At 38.8% G+C, this 23165-nt stretch overlaps 1 protein-coding gene across 4 annotated transcripts in view; it reads right to left on the reverse strand.

The window, feature by feature from the left end:
- The window catches only part of SCUBE1 (signal peptide, CUB domain and EGF like domain containing 1), a 295072-nt gene that overhangs the window by 100715 nt on the left and 171192 nt on the right, over positions 1–23165 (reverse strand). For all 4 annotated transcript variants that reach the window (XM_034783550.1, XM_034783551.1, XM_034783542.1 and 1 more), the window contains one exon: positions 11923–12039. In XM_034783550.1, coding sequence (XP_034639441.1) covers positions 11923–12039 — 117 coding nt within the window. The remainder of the gene's footprint in view (positions 1–11922; positions 12040–23165) is intronic.

Below are 23165 nucleotides of genomic sequence, written 5' to 3' on the forward strand. Positions count from 1 at the left end.
GCTGTCACCTGATTCCTCAAAGTGGCATGCTGCTCTCCAACTCCTTTAGTTACTTAACAGAACTGAAAATGGGCAGGAATGATCTTCCATTGCATAACAGGTTTCTAAGGAAAGCATTTTGCTAAAATGTTATAGTCCAATCCTGATAGTTTATATGATACTGTAAGTATGCTTTTTTTTCTCCTTCTATAAGTGCTGGGCTAGTCATTCAAGTAGGCACCTTTTCATTACTGTCCCTTTTCAAATCAGTCTCTTGTTAATTCATTTATTCAAACTCTAGTTTCTTTATGTTTCTGCACTCTGGATCTTCTTGAAGAATGAATTAGTGCTCTTCTAATGTGAATTTATAAAGCAAAGCCATTCCTCTTTACATCCTCTGTTCCATTGCCTACAGTTCATGAGTGTAAAACTGAATTTAAGATGGTGTTTTGCCATTAAAAGGAAAGATGGTTTTGAGCCACAAAGTTTATATCCGGATTTCAAGCCCTCTCCACTCCCCCAAAATAGAAAGTTGTTCAAATCTGGGTTTTGGTTCAACCACAAAATAGCTGTTACAAGATAAAACCAGGCTCTTTAATACAGTTCCTTGTCAAACATGGACAGGTCCAAAGTCTTTATGGTTATGATTCTTGAATATAATAGTATAGATGTCAGTTCCCCCTCTTGTGAATTTTACAATGGTTTTTTTTTGCTAGTGTTTATATATATATTTTACTATTCCATTTGCTCTATTTATTAATTTCTTTTGTATTTTTAGAAATGCAGTGGAACTTAGAAATGCAGTGGAACTAAATTAAGTAAATTCGAGTGCTCTTTAAATTTAATCTCTTTCTCATTACCTTTAGGCACACAAACACACAGGGCTAGATTGTAGTTTGCACACAGCCTTGTGTAGGAGGTGTGATGGAATTGGAGCTGCTCTGTAATAATTTATGAAGACCTTAAGTTGACCTGGCTATTAGGACATCTACCGTATGAAAATATTGGTTTAGTTTAATGGGGAAGTGGGGACTGTAAGGAAAACAACAACCCCCAAGTGTTTACCAAAGAGTGGCTTATCTTGAGTAGTTAAGAGACAATGTCCAAACTCTTATGTTTGAAGATTTTACCTCCTGAATCTAGCCATTTGTCCACAGAGGAGTGTAATAGGAACGTGACAGGTTCTTACAAGCTTTCATAACTATGACGAAAAACACGTACCACTTGCTCTACCTATATTACCGACCTCTTTCCCCTTTTGTATCATCCTGAGTGCTTCTTTCCTGGTCATCTCATTTCAGTTTCTTATTTTATTTACTGCTTATGTTCTTTTCTTCCTGTGTGATATTTTGCTCTTTTATCTCCACCTACCAACATTATCCCTTTTACATATCTCTCTTTACATATTGCATTAACTTCTCTCTGCCTTCCACTTTATTCCAGATCAATGTGCTTGGCTACTATAGTGATGAGCCGGAAATAAGACTAAAAAGAACAGAATAGAAAACTCTTCAGAGCCATTCCCTGCCTACTTCCCCACTTTATCTCATTTCAAAAGAATTCTTTGAAAATCAGTGTGAAAGGTGCCTGGCTGCTCTTTCTGGAGAGTGAGGTGTCTTATTTATCCATACATCAGGTACATCAAAAACATAAATTCCACCCTGCCCAACCCCTAGATCAGAGGATAGTTACTTTCCATGTCTAATCAGTCTTGACTTCTCGATCAAGGCTGCCAAGAAGGGTGTAAAAGTGGTTACCACTATAGATGACAGGTTTGTGATACAGACACTTGTTTGCTAGTAACTGGACTACTATCAATTCATTTCACAGTGATCACCAAACAGCCATCAGGAATGACTTAGGCCCTGATCCTGCAACAGTTACAGACTTGACGCTTGTGAGTAGTCCTAAAGATGTCAATGGAACTACGCATGTGAGTAAGTTTAGCAAATGAAAAAATGTTTGCAGAATTGAGGCTTTGAAGGTGAATGCCAAGATTTACAAAAGCGACTAGGGAGTCTGAGTGCTTGAATTTTTGGGTGCTCAGTTTGAGATTCTTCAAAAGGCTCCTGATTTTCAGACGGTGCTGAGAACCTGCCTTATGAAAAGCCTTTAAACTGTCTCAAGTTGGGCGCCCAAAAACAGAGGCACGACAAAGCATCAGTGACTTTTGAAAACCTTGGTCAAAGTACTCTATAGACGCAGGCCAGTTTCTCCATTCAGAGTGCCTAAAACAAGTAGCACACTTTATATGCAGACAATCCTAGAGGGGCTATGTAATGGTTCTAAATGCAAAACTGACCACACCATTCACAATTATACATTAGACCAGGTTAAGACAAAGGCTCAGTTTCCCCCATTCTACTCCAAAAATCAAGTTATTGGTACAGTGCGATATATAAGCAGAATTTTTCATGATTCTGTGGTGTTTCATAGGATGCACAGCATTCTATTCTCACTGAAATGCTGTGGCAACAGAGGAAGGGTATGGTTCAGTATTAGCAGTAGGAATAGAACAGTAAGACTTTTATTAGCTGCATTAAGTATTTCATTATTAAAAGATATGCCAAGCAGGTAACTGACTGTCTCAGGAAATATAATTATCAAGGGAAGCCAAAAGAAACCGAGAAAGGCAGAAAGTCACAAATTTGCAGTTGTGTCAGCTTTACCTGGCATTTGCTGCTAAACACATCATCTCTGTGCTTAGTCCTAATGTTCAGGCAGCTATTCATTATGTCTTTCAATTAATTTGAGGTCAGAATATTCTAGAAGACCTTTCCTTCAAATTGCATTACTAGCAAAGCCATTAGGGCTTCACCTCTTTCAGCTATGCCCTTTCACTGTTCCTGAGGTCCCTTTTTAAATATCTTAGACCCACCACTGCTTGTAAGTCTGTGATTGACATTTAATAGCACCATGGTACTGCAACTAAAGTGGAAGAGGTGATCACCAGCTGTTTCTTTATTTCATTTGTGTTTACTCTTTCAAGCCATTTACTTTTATATGATTTCCCTTTGGAGAGTGCACCTTGAGAGCGCTGATGGCAGAAATCCTTTTTGTTCACTATATGTGGTGAGTTTGTAGGACAGAGAAAGCTACATTCTTTGCCTAAATTGACATCTTAGTAAGTGTCTGACAGTCTGATCCAACCTGCTACTTCTATTCAAAGGTCAACGGAAAAAAGACTCTTTTTGTACCTGCCAAGACCTGAATCCAGAATTCTGTGTCTCCCATACAATACTAACACCACATAACACAGAGCAGGGAGCAACGTTCCTTGCATGACTTTGGGCATTACTGATATCATTAACTGTTATAGGAGATTCACAGAAATAACTCTCTGAACCCAAGTCTTACCAAGTAAGAAAAAGCCAAACCCTGTTAGCAGAAGTTTTGCCTGAGTAAGGATTTTAGGGTGGGGTCCCAATGAGGAGATCATTTCAACTCATGTTTTAAAATGCACTGATCTGGTGACTTTGTAAACGTGTTTCAAAGGCATTTAGCTGCTTAAATACCTTAAAAAATCTGGCTCTAAGTGCCCCTTAGGTCCCATTCAATATACCATGATGTGCATAATTTTAAGCAGGATCTGTGGATGAGGGTGTATTTTACTCTCTGTGAAATTATACTGGCATTGAAGGTCTTGGAAAACTAATTTAAAAGTTGGATGCTAGGGTAGTCAGGGAACAAGAACCTTAATTCAGCCTGGGCAGGTACTTCTGTTGGATGAACTTGGATGTTCATCTAATCAGGGAATAGAAACAATTTATCTAACCAATCGCATCCAAATCAATACAATTTATACAGCCAGTATCAGCACTCAAGCAAGCAAATATTCGAAGTGCCAAATTAACAATTACACACTAATTGAGATCACTGGGAAACAGCACTTACAACTATTTCTGCTGGGCCTTTCCAAGAAAGGAGAGACTGTCTCAAAGTTTCAAATGATTTGATCTGGATTTGCAAGATGTCATTCTAGTATCTTTAGCCAGTGTGATCCAATATAGAGAAAAATATATTTAATAATTTTGATTAATTAATAAACTTGAGGAAATCACAGCTGCTCACAGATATTCTGTGGCCAGACTAAGAAGCCAAACTGGCCAGAGAAAATATTCAATATGAATTATTCACTTAGTTCTAGTAAGGTCTGAATGAAACAGAGGACGGCCTTCAAGATTTGGACTATACCCTGGTACCAACTTGGTGTCAATTATTATTTTAGATTTATTTATTTTCAGAAAGGATTTCAGTTCAACTTTAAGCAAGACATGACAGTTTTTGCTTAATTTAATCTCAGAAGTACCTGTTGTTTATTCTGTAATAAAAGAAACACTGCCCTCACAGAAACAATTCAACCCTAAAAAATTAATTCATTTTCACATATTCGCAACCAAAATGATTTCAAGTGCATTATACTATGGCAAGAGGCTTCAATGAAATCCTAACCCCCTTTTTGGGCCTTATCCATAGCCTGGCTAAGTCAGTGTAAAGACCCCCATTTACTTCAATAGGCTTTGGATCATGACCTTACACCCTGGATTGAAATCTTTTAATCGGTTTGTATATTCCCCTAGTTTACTTTTAGTTTTGTCACAGCATCGGCAGGTTACAAAGCAGAGTTGGAGGGCAAAGAGAACAGTTTACAAACACATCGCCTGCTGATGCTCCCACTGCAGCACATTCAAGTATTTAAACACATTCGTGCCACATTTCTCTGTGGCATCTGAATGCAAAAAGATGGGGGCCTGTTTCAAGGAAGTAGAGAGCACATTACATTGCTGGGTAACCATGACAATGAGACAGCAGGATCAGGAAATGTTTGCATAAACAGCATCCAGTCACATAACCCCTGCATAAAACACCCTTCTAGTTAAACAATATGCCAGAAGGTTAAGAAGGGCTCTTCCTTAGCGCAGCATAATAAATAAAATGCCTCATCTTTAGTGTGAGACTTGTGGAGGTATTTTATGTCTTTTAAATAAGCATCCATGAAATCACTTGCACCCTGCACAGATCTATTTGTGAATAGGAATTAATAGTGTGGCATTTAGTCATTCAGCAAATACCTGGCAGCAGATCATCAGATGGTATAAACTTGTCACAGCTCCGTTGAAGTCAATGACAATTTTTACCACCTGAGAATCTGCCCTCTGATGATTAGTCTGTCTACGAATTCAAGGTAGCAGGAAATCATTTACACGCTATAATACATGTCATTACTATTACAAAGGAGCTATAGAATGTCGTACAGTTACTTGGCACTTTACAAAACATAGATGAGACATGACCTCTGCTCCAAAAGCCTTACAATCTATTTCTATTAAGCTAGTTTAAAAAGCTTGTTTCCCTGCCATTTTAGTCCAACAGCTCACAGTGCAGCAGTCTCTGGGTCATACTGTGTGTTTAAGGCATTGGTCTGTATAGGGGGCAGTGAGGACTTGCACTAACCCAGTGGGAACTTTGGGGTGCACAATTCCTTTGTTAATTTCCTGGTGCACAGCTGGAGCACACCAGTTGCCCATTCTATAGGACTGTACAGACTGCTTCATTGCTCATAGTGTTCAACCAGTGCAGAGTGGGCCTGTGGCCCTTCTTCTTATTCCAATTTATGTTTCCAGGGACACACAAGGGGGAAGTCTCTGTATGCAGTGACAGCAGTTGCTCATGGCCCTTCTTCAGTGTATGAGTTAGTCAGAAAACCTCCTTCCCACCTTTTCTCTCTCCATCTACTCAGTACCTACCCAAAGACAATTGAGCCCTATATTTTCCACACTGAGATGGTGGGTCTTTACAAATCAGTCTATTTTGACTTTCCTCTCCCTGCTACCCAACAGCTTCTATTAAATGTGTCTCCTGTTTTGTCAGCTATGCATGTTATACCCAATGTGATTAAAATGCTAAACTGATTAATCTCTTTATATATGTCACTTGGGGTAGATCTGTGGAATGGGCATCCAGTGGGGGAAAGGCTCTCAGAAGCCAACACATTGTAGAGCCATAGACCAAGTGGCTGTCAATACCTACCACATGGGGGTCCAATAGCCAAGGTAAAAAGAGGTGGCAGGAACTAGGGTACAAGAAGAGTAGGCCACTGCATCACTTGATTCCCAGACCATCCTTTCTGCAGCCTCTGCTTTTGAATTTGGTGAGTTACCATGCTACACATTATGGGACGTTGTCTGGGATGTTCACAGCATAATGGCCAATGAGAGGCCAGCAAGCACCCTGCATATAAGGCAGAACCAGCACCAGGCTGGGCCCTGGGTGACCCAATCAAAGTAGAAGGGGGACTGTGCATCACCAAAGCCCAGGAGAAGCTACTAACATGGTGAAATTGCACTAGTGGGATACTGCACTAAGCTGAGGAGGATACATGAAGTTTCTGTCTTACTAAAAGTGGTACTCAGAGGTGAACAGCAAAAGGAACCTTGAGAGGAGGTTTCTGTAAGAGAGACCCAGATGAGAAGACACTTAGGGTGGGAGCTGATATTTTTCAGAGCAGAGGGAGAGTAAAATGTTAGTGAATCTGGGTCCTGACTACACTCAGCATGGCCCTGAACTCACTCTCTATGCACCACAGACATCGACATTATTCTTATTCCACAATGGGAATGCAGAACGAATATTTGTAAGGGCATAAGATTGCATAATAATAGAAGTCATGGATGGAAAAGATTTTTCATACTATCCAGTCCATCCCCCAGGCGCCAATGCAGATCTTTTCTTACCGTACATTATTTAATGTTGCATTCAGTCTAATTGTGTTTATCCCATGTACCAGGGCTTTCACCACTTCTCTTGAGAGTATTCCACATTATTATGTATCTCCCACTTAGAAGTTATTCCTAATATTTGGTTTAAATTTTCCTTTTCTTTATTTCAGTCTTTACTTTTGGATTAACTCTACCGAATCACCTGAAATAATTTGTCGCTTTTCTTAGCTTCCACATCCAGCCATATGATTCTGAAGGCCCACAACCCTTTCTGAGCTGTTGCTTAGCCAAGCTATACACATGCAGGCCTTGTAATCTTTTTTTAATAAATCAGTCCTTCCAGCTCCAGATAATTTTTCTTGCTCTTTTCTGATCTTATTGTGGAATAAAAATCTATCAATCTGCAGTTTACCATCTTAAAAATAACAATAAAACATTAGCTAATTCTATAACACTAAAAAATCCATGTTCATAAATCCAAAACAAAAAAAACCCACATAAGAGAAGGCGGAGTAGTGATGCAGAAATCCACCCACATCCCTATTAAGTCATGAAATATATCTTAAAAAGGAATGAGCTATTGGACTGGGAAACCTGCTCATAATGCATTGGTTTGCAATCTAAAAGGTTCACTATAGCAGAAAACCTAGCTTGTTTCTCCCCTATTTTGTTTTAGAAATGCGATAAAAATCCAATTGCACACTGCACTGACAAGAGAACAGAACAGAAAGGATATGATTTTCAGAGGTACGCAGGACTCACAATTCCAGCTGATGCCAGTGGGAGCTGCGGATGTGCAGTGCCTTGGAAAAATCAGTCCATCCCATTACTTGTATCTTACTTCTATTTAGAGCTGCATTGGAATCCACTTCCTAACCTTTTGTGAAGGGGCAGGAACAGGGCTCAGAATTCAAACCTCAATCCGGATCTGAATTCTGCGATTTGGGCCCATTTCTGCTTTTGAAATATGAGGAGATATTTTGCATTTGTGACTAGAGTGCAGAACAGTTAGTGAAGTTTAAAGTGGTTTGTTGGCTGACTTTTGTGAATATCATGCATGCGTACACACGCACACACACACATGCTTCCTAAAAATACTTACCTTTTTCTTTTATATGCATACTTGTGTCTTTTTTATATTAAACATTTAATATACATATATAATATAAAAAAAAAAACAAAAAAACAAGACAACATTTTGGGACAAGGACATGGTTTTTTCATTATGTGAACATACAGTGGCTGCACAATGAGGTCTTGGATCTTTGACTGAGGCTTCTAGGCAATACAAAACATTTATAGATTTAATCATTTTTAAGGTGGGAAGGGACCATTAAATTACCCAGTTTGACCTCAGCAATTAACAATAATAAATAAGAAGACTTGCACTGGCTTTAAATAAGATACCAGTATTCTAAAGTTTCAAATAACTTGTGCTTTAACAAGAAATCTGTTAAAGGACTGACTAGCGATGAACCAAATTTGGCTACTTCCTAACTAGTGATGAGTGAATCTCAAAGGGTTCACAGTTTGGGTGAATACCCAAAAGTTCAGATGCTTCTCTGAAGCCTACTCAAACTTATCCAAACTTCTTTAATCTCAGCAACTATATTCTATCAGACTGTATAAATACCATAAGACAGAGATGCAAAAGCATGCTGGAAACCTTATGAGAACATGCAGTCTTGTGCGATTTCTGGCACTGCTTCTTCTGCTTATGGCTGGACATAGCACATGAAAATGCTCACTCCTGGGACTTCGACCCCTCATGCTCCAAACCCAGATGCACTCTCTCTCTCGCTCTCTCTCATACATTTTCTTTCCAAACATTTCAGAACCTTAAAGACTAATTTACATTTAGTGCTGGCTGGAAAACATGAATTTTGTTTCACGAAAAATTTTGGAGTATCAACATTTATTTTTGTTCTTCATTGGTACAAAAATGATACCTTTCAAAACGTCTCACAACAAAACAAAAACAAACTCATGAGAGAAACAGCTATAGACTAGACTAGCCAATGGCCTAGCAGTTAGGCCACTCACATGGGACGTGGGAGAACCCAAGTTCAAGTCCCTGCTCTGAATCAGGCAGAGCTCCAAGCTACTAGGCTCTAAGTCAGGCTCTCTCCTTTCCCTCCTGTTGGAGCAGTTCCATTTTGTAGAAATAGGTAAACATTCATTGGGCCAGAGAGAAGGAGACTGATTCTACAGCCAGGTGGTTAGGATGTGGGAGACCTAGGTGAGTGCCCCATTTAGTGCTCTGTTGGCTATTCTGGGGTCGGCCTCTCTTGCTTTCATTTGAACCAGAAATTCCATTCTGGACAGCTGAAACTGGTATGTTTCCATGAAGTTTGGGTTTTGATGAATTGGCATATTCCGACAAAAAAAGTTTTATCGATGAATTCCCAACCAGGTCTAATCACAAGCTAACTCTAGGAATAGGAGACAGTTGGAAGGAGGCCCTGTAGTTGCTTACTTATCCCTAGTTGAAGCAATGGAGCACTGAGAAATCTTTCAAGATGGCTAGTTTGCTACTTATACCCCTACTTTGCTCCCTCAACAGATACTGTTGTATTTTTTCCTTCAATATTTGGAAATACCCTCTCAAAATAATGTTTCTATGAAAAACCTCATTTGTGGATGCTATGATGTTTGTTGTACCTGGAGATACTGTCCCACTAGGGACAGGATGTGATAGTTGTGTGGTCCCTGCAGATACTTTAAAAGGGTCTTACCATATATATGTACTTACTGCAGATTCATGGCATATTAAACTGCACGTTTGAGAAATACTTGGCCCAATCAACCCTCTTTGGCAAGAGCACTGAATTCAAGAAGAGTCAAACAAAAAGAGGAAAGGAGAAAACTTGTGTGTATGTCTTTGAAAGACTTTCTTTCTTTGAGGGGTGCATCATTCTTGTGACTTAGCCACTATAAACCCCAATAGAAAGAATCCTCAACCCCTGAAAATGCCAGGGGGAAAAAATCAAATCAAAATATCCCACTGCTGCAGAAACTCAACAACTGAAAATTTTAGTTCACCCTTTTAAGGTTCTCTCTACTAGCAAGAGGATCCTAGAAGGCAGCAGTGTCATTACCTCTGAAGGAGGCAGTTGGGACAGAGGAAATGTTCTCTTTCACATGCTGAAGCTATAAATCCTAAAATGCAGTTCTGATTTACTTGTGTATAGGGTTGCCTGTGGTTAACTACAAAAGTAGCCCAATTGGCTCATTTTAAAGAAGCTGATCCTGTGTCCACTTAAGTTAATGACAAAGCTCCCATTAACTTCACTGATGCAGGATCAAGCCCTAAATGGCTGCAATATACTACATTAGACAAACATTCAACCTGGTTAAATCAAAGGTAAAACATTTACTTTACTGTTTTAAAATGAAGAACATTTTTCTAAAGCTCCCAGAATGGTTAAAAATGACTTGAAGGATCTTTTTAACCATAAAAGTGAATTCCCAGTAGCTGTTTATTTAAAAAATATAAAAAATCTGCAACACGATAAATAACACAGATTGTCTTTCTTACATGTTCTCCCCATAAAAATACTGTGAAACAGTTCAGATCTCTTACCTTAGGCTTGAGAATCAATTGGATATTTCATTTTGTTTATCATGCAAATTATAGAGTTGATTATTATATAAATATTATTTCATTTTAGCCCAGTGGGACAACCTCAAATTGGAAGCCAGCTAAATTTAGAATTCATTTTATTTTACATGATGTAGTTTCAAGTAATAAACATTATGATCAAGTGTAGGTGTATGGTACAGTATTAAAATGTCTCCTTTTTCAGAACTCCGTGGTATCACTGTTACTGAACCTCTATGGCTTGAGCTATGCTGCCTGCAAAAATGAACATTTATTTTTATGTGGTTTGAACTGAAATGACTGATTTTTGATGTGTGCTCACTCTTAACTATTAACATTGTGTGCAATGGCAGTTTAAATGTTTTATTTTCCAATAAACATGCAAATGGACTGTTATTTCAGTAAATACTAACAGGATCATGCCCAAGCAGTGGGAGTTTTCAAGTTGGAGCAAGGGGAAACCACACGTTTTATGTTTATTTTTGTGGGTTTTACTATTTTAAGTAACATCAAGGTCTGGATTGGAGATTTTCTGACATTCCTAGTTGCTTCTAAGAAAAAAATAATCTAAACAGCTACTTGGTGAGGTAGGTCAATTTATGCTAAATCTCTGAGTGACAACAAAATACTCTTTGTGACACCATTATAGGCAGTGTCCTACTATATATCCATCACCAAGCGTCCGGTGGTTGAGTTAAAAAGAAATACGTATTGAAGTGGAAAAATGGTTTAGGTAGGCCCTGATCTTGCAAAAGCGTATGCAACTCTACTCATGTGAGTAGTCCCATTGAGTGGGATTAAGCACATTTGTGTTTGCAGTATCAGGGATTAAAGCTGTAAATCCCTGTCTCTTTAACTTAAAACAAATGTTGATAGAAATATCAGATGTTACTCCCCCTCCCCCCATGTTTTAATTACACTCATTAGGGACCAGATCTGAAGATCTTGCTACGATTCTATGAAATTAAACTCCCACTGGAGCAGTGAAAGCTGAGTAAGGCCTACAGTATTGGCCTTATATAAATATATTGATATAATGTAATTTTGTCTTGTAATTGGCTAATTAATTGTTTTTGGCAGGAAGTGAGCAGTGAGACAGTCTGTTAATTTGCTTCTTAGTGTGGTGCAATACTCTGAAGCTATCACTTGGCCTTGATTATTGATTCTAAATCCTTCTCCCTGATTTCGCCTTTGGAAGGGATAATGTATTGATTGTTTGTGTGGGTAAATAGTCTGACCAAGGTTTTCAAATAATTAGCAATTCTGGGAGACTCAATTGGTGGACACATTAAAGGGGCCTGATTTTCAGAAAGTACCCACCCTCTGAAAATCAGGCTTTTTTGGGGTTTCTCAAGTTGCCTCCCCCAAATCACTGGTCAGATTTGAAAACCTTGGCCTCGGTGTCTAATTTCTTAAAAAAACAACAATCTCAAACAAACATAAAAATCATTAGAATGCATAATGCAAAATTACTCCAGAGGAAGGCGAAAACTAATATATTCAAATGCAATTACTACACCATTAATAGCCTTAATAGTGCACTGATTATATATCTGAATATTTACATCCAGTACTGATACCGCTGAAGGCAAATGATGCATTGCAAAGCAAACAGAAGCTGACCTTTGCATGTTTTCCCATCAGGCTGCAGGGTAAATCCAACTGGGCAACTGCAACGTACCCCTGTCGCTGTATCCTTGCAAGTACGATCACAGCCTCCATTATTGACAGCACATGTTTCTGCGGAATGAAAGAGAGAGCGAGAGAGAGTGTAACAAAACATTCTGGGGGCCATCCACTGTTCTGGGCAATATTAAAAAGTTATAAAAGCAATCGATGTTGAAACAAGCTAACCGAGGCAAAGCTCTTAAGATCATCCATGGCCCACGTACTTGCTGAATTGGATTGCATTTTCACAAGCAATTATTTCTATCCAAAAAATTCAGTCTATATTGATTATATTTGGTGAGTCTTTTTGAAATATCTTAGACAATAGGATGAATTATTTAAATATGAAAAGGTCAGCTTCAGAAACAAAAGAATGCAACTGCCTTTTAAAACAGAACCAGGGACTGAGTCTGTTTCATATCAGCTGGTCTCTAGCCATGGCTTTTCAAGGTTCATTAAAAAGAGGTCTCATGGTCTAATGAACTTTAAAAAGCAATAGAAAGCAAGGCATAGTGCTGGCCTTGGAATTGAGAATTTAAAATCCTTAGTTAAGAAAGAGTTAATGGAAAATGAACTACATACATCACTTTGACAAGAATCTACATGCCCAATCTGTTCTTACTGAACTACAAGCAAAAGGCATCTGGGTTTTGTCCACTTAAAGCTTTTTGCAAATTGAAAGGAGTTTGGAGTGGGTGGGAGGGCATAATTGAGGTCACTGAACCCATTCCAAGCTGTGTCATTGAAATTTCCCAGTGCTTGTAGTATGTAGAATGGTGGCTGGGCAAACACAGGCAAAAGAAAGCTACAATACTTTTTAGCTTTTACAATAGCCGGCAATGGCTATTAGGTACCGCTCCATAACAAAAATCTTCAACTTCATCACACACACACAAAAATACCCACAGCTATTATATATATAATGGCAGCTGGCATTTTTTAGTTTTATTTTTTGGTAATGAAGTTGAAGGATTTTTTGTGTGGAGTGGTACCTATGTGTGTGTGTGTGTGTGTGTGTGTGTGTATATACACACAAACCACAAGTATTATTGAAATAGATAAAAGGCAAGAGAAATTCTTGTCTTTCCTTTGAGTCACAGAATAGAGTGGATGTAAGGATGTCAGTTTTATTTGTTGGTCTGAATGGTATATTTATTTGATAGGTATTTAGGGCAGACAGAAGTAACCAACCAACAACCATATGTAGCTGGCTACTCTGTCTGCAATTACTTTGAGACCGCAAGGGAAATATTTCACAGTCTTTTACACAATTTATTTTTCAGTTTCTCCACTTCAGATGAAACTTAAAATAGTAAGCTTGACATTGTGTATCTCGGTCCTCTTCGTCCTGGCCTTCCCCAGAGAGGCTTTGTCAAAGCGTACTCAGATTTATTGACTGACTTCTATTGCCACCTATTTGGAGTTTGTGTTACAACTGTACTTTGCAGACAGGGTCTGGCAACAGAAAAGTGGACATGCTCATGCTGAATCTCCTTAGTATATTATGTTGCTCAAAATAATTTACACAAAATATAAAGCACTTTATCTTTCAATTGACAAGCATTCAAAGCTGTTCTTCTGATGGAACCAGCTGCTGCTTCCCCTGGGAAGATCCTTCATTGGCTCTCTGGAAGGCCATCACTGCTTCAAATCAGAAAAATTTCATTTAACTCCTTTTCACTGGCACAAACCTATATATCAGTTTTGGAATGTGCTACTGGCATTTATGTGCATTATGAAACCAGCGACAGGGAGACAGGGAGATATGCATTAATAGCATGGCACAATTTATAAAATTACTATCTATAAATATACACACACATATATATGTGTGTGTATATGTGTGTGTAATGTGCCAACATTAATACTGCAATGTGTGGAAACATCTGTAATTGCTAGCAAGAGCACATTTGATGAACAGACCAATATATCTTTAACAGAAAACTTCCAACAGACAAGGCTGATTCTGTAATCTCTTATTCTCAAGTGCAGTTTTCACTCTCAAGTAGTCAATAATTCAAAGAAACTTCTTGCACGAGTAAAGATTACTCATGTGAGTAAGGACTTGCAGGATCAGGACTTGTCTTGTTTAAGCCATGTACTTTCCAATTATCATTTTCCTGTTTGGCTGGGGGAATCCTTTTATAGGTTTAAATGTTGGTATTTTTATATATATTTCAGAGGGCCAAAATATCAAGTAATTTTAATTCTCAGGATGAGGGGAAAAAATCAGGTCATTTAAAAAACTTTTTCACCTAAGATCATTTCTAGGGAGCCCCAGCAGTTTAAAAAGTAGAATGATTTGTCAGGGCAAATAGTTAAGGTTAAAAAGCATGAAAAGGTGTTAAAGACATACGTTTGGCATGGCACTGCAGTGAGTTGTAAATCTTATGTTAACAGATTAACTATGGCGTATGGAGAGCCCTTTATTGCAGTTCATCAACAACAGATGAGCATTACTTAAGCAGCAATATTTCTGCTTTCTGGATGACATCCAGTGAAAATGAATAGACACAACAAACTTTTTTCTCCCCTCTGGCATGGATGACTGGATCTATAGGGTAAGGGGCAGTCACTGAACAAGAGTTATTTCGATGTATAAATAGAAGGGATCATGCAAGCTTTTCTTACATTCACAGAGATTTAGTAAAAGGAAGCAAAAAGAACAATGCCCTTCAACATCTCTTAAAGCAGAGCTGACTGTGCCTTTAATAAATGACAAATTTTAATAGGATGAAGACTCGGTAAAAACAGAGAGACTGACAATACTTATAGTAACTGGGGTAATGGGAGCTGTAATGATGAGACTCCTTAAAAAAGATGGCAGGAGAAAAAAATTAGTTAAGGAGAATGTGAAAAGCAGGGTGGTGGAGTGGTGCATTAAATGCTATATGGAATAGAAATGTGTAGGAATGCATATAACATTTAAACCTGACAGCACCAGCAACATACCTGTTCTGTTCCAAACACCTTCACACTTTAGAACTGAAATCCAACTTCAGATCGGGATTGAAATAAGAGGCAGAACCAAAACCCTTGATTCAAAGCCACCAAATTTTTTAAGGGGTGTGTGTGTGGGGGGAGGGGGAAGGTGGGTGGAGATGCAGAGGTGTGAGATGGAGAGGGTTAGGCTGGGGATTCCAAAATCTGGATCAGAATTTTACACCTTGAATCCTTCTGGAGTTTTGTATATTGGATGGCACTGATCATACCAGCCTTTAGTGTCTGTGCATGACAACCTCAGCACAGACATTACCCTCAACATTTGCTAGGGTTTCAAACTTGATTTGCTCATGTTATGCTGATGTGTCTTCTGTTCTACTATGGGGGTGAGGGTGGGAGCCTCACACCCATTTTAGTGAGAATGCAAAGGAAACACCAAAAGCAAACAGTGTTTGGGTAGTCTGCCCCTCGAGAAAATGTAATGCAAACAGTTAGGACATTTCTCTTTGGATGAAGGTAATACTTATTTGGTGAATGTGTAAGATTTTCCAGTGAATTTAAAGCTATGCTTGCAGCCCTATATAAATCCTTTATTGAGTTCCCCAGATAAAACCCAGATAGAACTAGTACTCCAGGGAGACTAGCATACAGGGTAGTATGAGGGAGTTTATGTATATAAAGAGCTATGGGGCAAATTGTGTGTTCCTTACTTAGGATAATCTCCTACTGCTTAAGGAAAGGATCTCAGATATTGGCTCACTGGGATCCTTAGATAGAAGGCACTCTAAAAATACAAATTATTATACATATTATATGTCTAGTCCCTATTAAAAAACATTGTTGTTAGTGGAATAGCACCTCACCTCCAGTTATGTTAAGGAATATACATGGGTCCTGTATATCAAGATGTTGTCCTAAAAAGAACAAAGCCGATGAATGATATTGAAAGTTCCATAGTAGCCATCAGCAGTCCTCAAGATATTATTTGAGGTGTCCCATGTGTATCAGATCAATTCTTTCAATTTAATGAATGCCTTTTCAGTGTCTGAGAGATGCCTACCCTTTTAGGATTGAAAGAGAGGTCCCTTATGTCCAAAACCGGAAGCTCTTGAGCTAAACGAGAATCTCCAGGATGTGGCAATAGAGTTGTGAAACTTTTAAAAGGAAAACCGACACCAAACGAGGCTCAGTTGGGCGTTGGGTTTTGTTAAAAGCCTGAGCCTCTGAGCACATTCATCATGGTTTGGGAACCTTCCAGAGAATTTAGTTTTAAGTAAAGGCCTAAACTAAAACCTTGCAGTTCAGCCTCTTGCACCCTTGCATGTAACCCAACCCTGTATTCAAATTCAATTTTTGAAAGTGGCTCCTTATTTTATGAGCCCATTCAAGATCTGAACGTCTCAAAATTTGGTGTGTTCAAAACCTGGATCCAATTTTTGTGGCCTGGTATCTCTACAATCAAGGTAATTGGAACTGATTTTATGTTTTTTGTTGACAATCAGGCAAAACTTGGAATTTTTGGCTATTTACTTTGGCAGTTTGGATCCATTTGAACTGAAACTCGGCAAAAAAATTAGGAACTGTTAACCCATATAAATCTAAATTGTGTAAGAAGGTACAGATGTACTCTATAGAGACCAAAGCTTCCAAGTTTAATTTTATTTTCTACTACTTCCTTCTCATGAGTAGGGGAAAAGCTCCATCAGACATGTCGGTAGGTAACATGTTAAGTTTAAACAGCACACTTTAAGTCCACAGGGCATCCTAGTCAACTTTCTATTCAAAGGCTGTCAAGATAAAACTCAGATTTACAGTAGGAAGCACTAATTTTCCAAAGATTGGAGCATGGGAATGGAGACCTAGTTTCTTTCCCAGCTTTGCAACTGAGTGGCTATGTGACCGTGGGAAAATCACTTGAAGTAGAGCTTATATGGAAACTTTCTGTGCCTCAGTTTCCCTTATATAAAATGGAAACCTTACTTCTCATCATTGTGAAAGAGAGGTGAACTCAAGCCAACACAAAATGTTTTTATGTAATTATGAAAAATTAATGTAAACTGATGGTTTGAATTTAAAATTTCTGCTGTAAACCCAGTTACTACATCCTCCAGCTTATATGTCCCCCCACCTCAATCCAACAGCCAAGCCACTTGGAATACTGTACAGTTTAATAAATATAAACTAAAAGATAATTTAAACAATATTTTTAAATGATCGTATTAATTTTAAACAGATAAAAAGTTAACAAAGATCCAGTTCAAACAGGGGAAAAGGGAATGAAGTAGAAAGGTAACAAAGGGATCATTGATGAGCTGTCTGAAAAATCCCAAACAAAATAAGTAATTTTGAAAAAAATAAATAAATTAGAAGTATGGGGAGAAGAATAGAGGCAGATTTCGAAGAGGAGTGAGCTCCACCATACACACAATAAAGATGTGATCTCATACCTCCTACTAGAGGCTGTATCAGAGGGTAGATAACTGTCAGGAAGACCCTCATGGAGAAGGTGTTGAATATAGCCTGGACTTCTACTGTTCAGGTTTAAAAAAAATTAGTGAGTTTACAGTCAATCTGCCATTGTATAGGCAGCCTGTGTAAATAATGCTGGGTAGATGTAGTATACTCATACTCTGCAGACTTGTAAAGTGGTGTGCAGCTGTATTTTGAACACGATACAAGATACAGAGAAGTGTTGTGGGAAGCTGTGGAAGGAGTGAATGATTGTAATTGCATCTGGTGTCCAAGAGGGCATATTCTGCTGTTGTGAAGTCATCAGGGTCTATTATTTATGTAAGAATTTCACAAACTGAAAATCTCCACTTTCTTAACGTGACCAACCCCTACCTCTCTACCAGTGCATGAATTCTCTTCAAGAGCAGGGAGTCAAAGCAAGAGTGAGCCTCCTCACACCAGCAACTTCTACACAGCAGCAAGACTTTTCCCTCCAGGATTTAGGACAAGAGAGCTCCGATACACCCACCCAATGCTATTATCCAAGCATTCCTTCAGAACAGAGGCTGAATATGCAAAGTCCACTGAGCAGGACCAGCTGCGTATCATTCGCCTACTGATCTGATGATATCGAACATGGTGTTTAGAAATTGTCTCACAAAGAGGTCTCATATAAGATGAGCAACATGAAAGGAAAGAACACATCTTTGAGGGATGCTGAATGTCAGATAAGTTATTGCTGACACACAATTGTCTGTCACCTCTGATTATCTTCAAAGTATGACTGGAAAGACTGGCAGGCAGTTCTAGATACACCAGCAATGTTCCATAATGGCTAGTGCAACAATCCAGGGCTCATATTAAAAAAACAAATAGCCAGTTTAAACTAAAACCAGAAGAGATCATGATCTTTATGAAGACAGTCTCAAATGAAAACGAAGGCTGGGGCCTACTCAGGATATCATGTCCAAATAGTCTTGGAACTGAACAGCTGTTGCCTTCTTAGTCACTTTCCTCAAAAAGGGAATATTAGTGATTACAGGACTAGTCAATAACCACCCAATATGGAGAGGTGATATTTTGAAGAATAGAAAAACTTCTGCCTAGTTAAGGATGGTCAGCATCCGCTCTGACAAAGAGAGGCACTGCTAATAACTAATTATACCCCAGCCATACTCCTTGGTTTAAGCATCCATGCTAAGGAAAGATCAGAACCACAGGGGATGGGTCTCACAGAACCTAAAAAAATCACGGACATCCTCATCAGAAACCAAGTTAATTGACAGCCATGGGAGCCAATCCACTGGGGAATTTGTGGCTCTACAAATTAGTGTAAAGCCACAAATTTACACTTCCAAGGCCCAGTATACAGTATTATGAAACAGAGTAGCTTCCCTTTAAAAGCCTACTTTTCAAAACATAAAGCACAGGGAGTGGCATTTTCAAAGGTGCCTAAGGAAGTTAGGAACCCAGCTTGCATTGTAAATTAATGAGAGTTGGATGCCTAGCTCTCTTAGGCACTTTCGAAAATCCCATCCAGAGAGGATGAATAACTTGTCCAAAATCATATTGCAAATGAGTGATTGAGCTAGGAATAGACCCCAGAAGACCCTTTCCAACCACTAGGACACACTTATTGTCCATCCAAATACCAAACAGGTTAGAAGGTTAACTTCTATAGACCACAAGACTTAACACATTGGGCCAAGTTCATCCCTCTTACAGCTGAAATGAGTTCATTTTGAGTCACCATGGTACATGGTGCATTCTAATTTGTAGGGATTTTTCGTATTTTTAGAGGTGAGTCAGGACTGAGATCCCACAGGAAACCCAGGACAACTTGCTTTACCTGTGAGCTATCTAGACAAGTTCATCACTGGTGTAAATGCACTGATGTCAGTGGAATTACATTAAGGATGAATTTGGACCTTTGATTTTATAGGAACCATATTGCAATATTCTGTGAAGAACAACCTATAGGTGGTTATGTTCAAGACATAGTCATCACAGATGCAGCCAATTTGTGCTGTCACTTTTCAGGGTATAATCACATATTAAAAATGGATTGTGATAGTGCAATGAAGAGCAGCTAAAAGAAGCTGGAACAAAGAAGGGAATAATTAAGGACTATGTCCAGTTGGGAATGGGATTGATGTGAAACAGATTTGTTTTCATTAGTTCAATGCATCAGCTAAAAAAAAGATGAAGTAAATTAAAGGCTTTGAAAATACAGCAGAATTATCAGAAGAAAATCCCTCTCTACCTATTGACCTTTACAACTTGTGTCATGGAAAGAACTTTCAAGCTGGAGACCAACCATTCCATTCACATGTCTTAAAAAAAAAAAAATCCCAATTTGCCTCCAAATAAACAGCCCTTAATACACTCAAAGTGCTCCCAATGTAGATAAAATCTGATGGTAGTGGTTGGTTGTTGTAATACACAGATATCATTAGTGATTTTACATCACTGAGAGAGGGATTTTCTAGAGTGTGTGTAGCCCTCAAAGTCTTTCTGAGCCTGTGAGGGCAGCACTGTGTGTGTGTGTGTGTATTATATATAAGACTAAAACTCTAATGGTAGAGGATTATCATTTTCCATTATGCTGATGAAAGGATGAGTTCCCAAAGCTCTTATTACAACTTTGTAAGTGGTTTCTTACAGTGAAAGGAGGGATCTTTGCAGCAATGTGTGTACATTACGGGAGTAGTTCTGGGTATGACTACAATTTTGCAAAGTGATACTTGAGGAGTGCTGAGTGCTATGTGATTGATTAGCTTTCCCTGGAACTGCTTTTGTTGTCTAAAGATATCACCTGAAACAAACAATATAAAACTCAGATCCTCATAATGCAAAAGATACAGCAAATGCCATGTCAGCTATAATTGGTGTCTGCTTTTTAGGGAAATAGCCTAATATTTTGCTTGAAGGAGAGAAAAATCAACCCTTATGGAAAAGGATGAATACCTACAGGGTTTGTGTAGAAAATAAGTGGGTTATCATAGAAATTATTCTTAAAAACCAACATAATTTAATAGAGAATGTCATTTCTATAGAACTCTTGAACCAATGTTTAGAATTCTTTAGCACAGCAATATTTCACTGTTAAATTCTACACTGTAATTGGAAATATGTATATATATGTACACATTCTACACACATATACACACATTCTACAGTTTTTTAGAGTAATTCCTATACAATGTCATTGAGAATCTGATTCTGCTCCCATTGAGATCAGTAGCAAATCAATAAATTAGGTGTAGACTCAGGCTCTTGATTTCTGTAGAACCCAGTAGGTTTCATCCTTATGACATGAGTCCAACAGAGGTATTGGTAGGAACATCTGAGCTGGTGAGCATGGGAGGCAGCCTCCCTAGCCATTTCCTGTAGAGAAGACCTGACACTGCAGGGAAAAGGGGCAGACCACCACTTCAATGAAACAACCTGCTCCAGGGGTGAGACGGGGGGAATGTGTAGCTCAACAGGATCTGCTGCCACAAGTAAGAAGAACCCTTACTAAAAGGGTATAAACTGTTTTGAGGTTAGGGCAGGTTGTTCTTTCAATCAGAATTGGTTCAGCCATCCCTAATTATAATATATGCCAAAGACTGATGGTCAATTCATTTACAGACCATGTAACTTTTCTTTCCAAAAGACAATGTTACACAACTTTTTTTTTTTTTTTAAAGATTATATGAAAGTCCCAAATGTAATAGGCTCCTGTGGGGCTTGTTGCTGTCCAAGGACACTGATCAGGGTTGTGCCTCATTCTGAGGCAGAAAAGGAATGGAAGAGGAGAACTTAAGGGAATGGGGAGTCCCTTAGAAGAAGATCTTTTCCTTAAATACTCCAAACTGATTTTGATTTTGAATGGTCAAACTGTATAGGGGGGTGTGTGTGTGTGTGTGCGCGCACACACACACATACAGGGCACCATACTGAGTTTTGAACCAGAGGAGAGATCAGCGTAGCTGAGAGGGAGAGGCAATAGTGGATCTAAACCAGTTTTCCTCACCTAGATCCTAAGGCTGGCCAAGGGCCACAATGACGTTAGTGCAAGTTAGAGCAGCCTAACAAGCAGCCTCTAACTTGAGCCAGCTTGTAAGGTCCAAAGGCCATGACCCCAACAGGATCCAGTGGTGCTGGAATGATTTTTATAGTGGGGGTGCTGAAGGTGGAAATCATGTATTTGGGTTGTTATTACTTCAAGCCAGGGGGTGCGGCAGCACCCCTAGTTTCAGCACGTATGACAGGATCACCAGAATGCAGTGCCCTCTGGCCTTGCACCAACACATATCCTACACCAGGAGGGCCAAGAGGAGCTAACATAGAGCCAGTTTTATGCCAGCCCAAGGATTCCTTCATGGAGAAGAAATTCTCAGCTGCTCATTTAGAGCCACTTTAAGGTCCCTTAATGAGCACTGCGTCATCAGTTGCCATTGCATGGGCCAGTATCTGGCTAATAATGTCCTGAGCCCAATCCTGTCTCACACTATAATCTGTACAAGATTTGTACAATACAGCTGGCAGAATACAATAATTTCTGGTCAGAGTGATAGTCTTAAATTCAGTTGTCTATCAGAGCAAAGGTTCACATGTACAACCTGCATACCAGTCCTAGTCATAGAAAAACGAGCATTCACTCTTAATCCAACTGTCTATACGTTAGCTTGTGTAAAACACAGACCAACATTAGTGTGCTTGTGAGACAAATTATTCCCAAATGAGTGAAGATTAAAGCCACATCTGAAAGTAAACTAAATGCATGTGCAATTTATACAGAAGTACTAAAAGGTATTTTAAAGTTTGCAGAGAGCATTTGTTGTCATAATGCTGCCTCCCCCTTTCTTGCCATTTTTCTTTACTTTCTGCCTTGATTCTCAGTAGATTTATGACAGACAGAGCTAAGAGAAACCAGTAGGTAGGCCTGCATTTGTGGGCAGAGAAAGGAATATGTGAGTGGGTAACATTTGAAATTAGGAATTTGTTTTTTTTTTAGGACTTAAAGTGGAACGTCAAGGGGTTAAAGGTTTTGTGTGTATGTACAGACACACACACACACATTTTATGAGGATATGAAAAATAATGGACAGCATTTTTTTTGACACAACATGCACCAAATCCTCTCAAATTGGCTAATCTTAAGAATTCACAATTAATCTGTGTTAACCAAGGGTTATCAAAGTAAAATTGTGTGGTACTAATGTAACTGTTGAGAAGAACTACAAGATGACAACTAGAAATGGAATTTATATGATGTAGAAGGCTAATACTTGGAATCAAATAATAGTTAAGGTTACACACGAGAAGAAGTCTGGTAGTTTTATCTTAATTCTTATTTATACTCTCATAAGGTTCAGCCAATGAACAGTCTCTCCACAGGAAAGAATGATAGTTGTGATGAACTGAGTTATAGTGGGAGAGGCTGGCAGAGTACCTACCCTGTAGTGTGCCTTGCTCAGCTACTTGTCCCTCATTTTCAAGAGTACTAAAATTAATTCTCAAAATTACAGACAGAAGGAGGAAAAAGGCTGTCTCAAGCCTTCTTATTAAGGGACAGAATACTAATTAAGACCGACACATAATGTGAAATCAAAGTGGCTACAACTTTTAGTGACAACAAATACAAATGGTGCACTTGTGAAGGGTGCTGGAAGAGACATAGTAAATCTGAGAGAGCGCCTTAAAATCTCCAGGCCAGTGGGCTTGTCAGATCTGAGGTTGACTGGCCAGTTACCTGATCGATAGGTTGCAGGGGTGTTCAGAACCTGTGATCCATGGCTTGGGCAGAACGTGTGACA

The sequence above is a fragment of the Trachemys scripta genome, chromosome 1 (assembly GCF_013100865.1).
Source record: "Trachemys scripta elegans isolate TJP31775 chromosome 1, CAS_Tse_1.0, whole genome shotgun sequence".
Taxonomy (NCBI): domain Eukaryota; kingdom Metazoa; phylum Chordata; order Testudines; family Emydidae; genus Trachemys; species Trachemys scripta.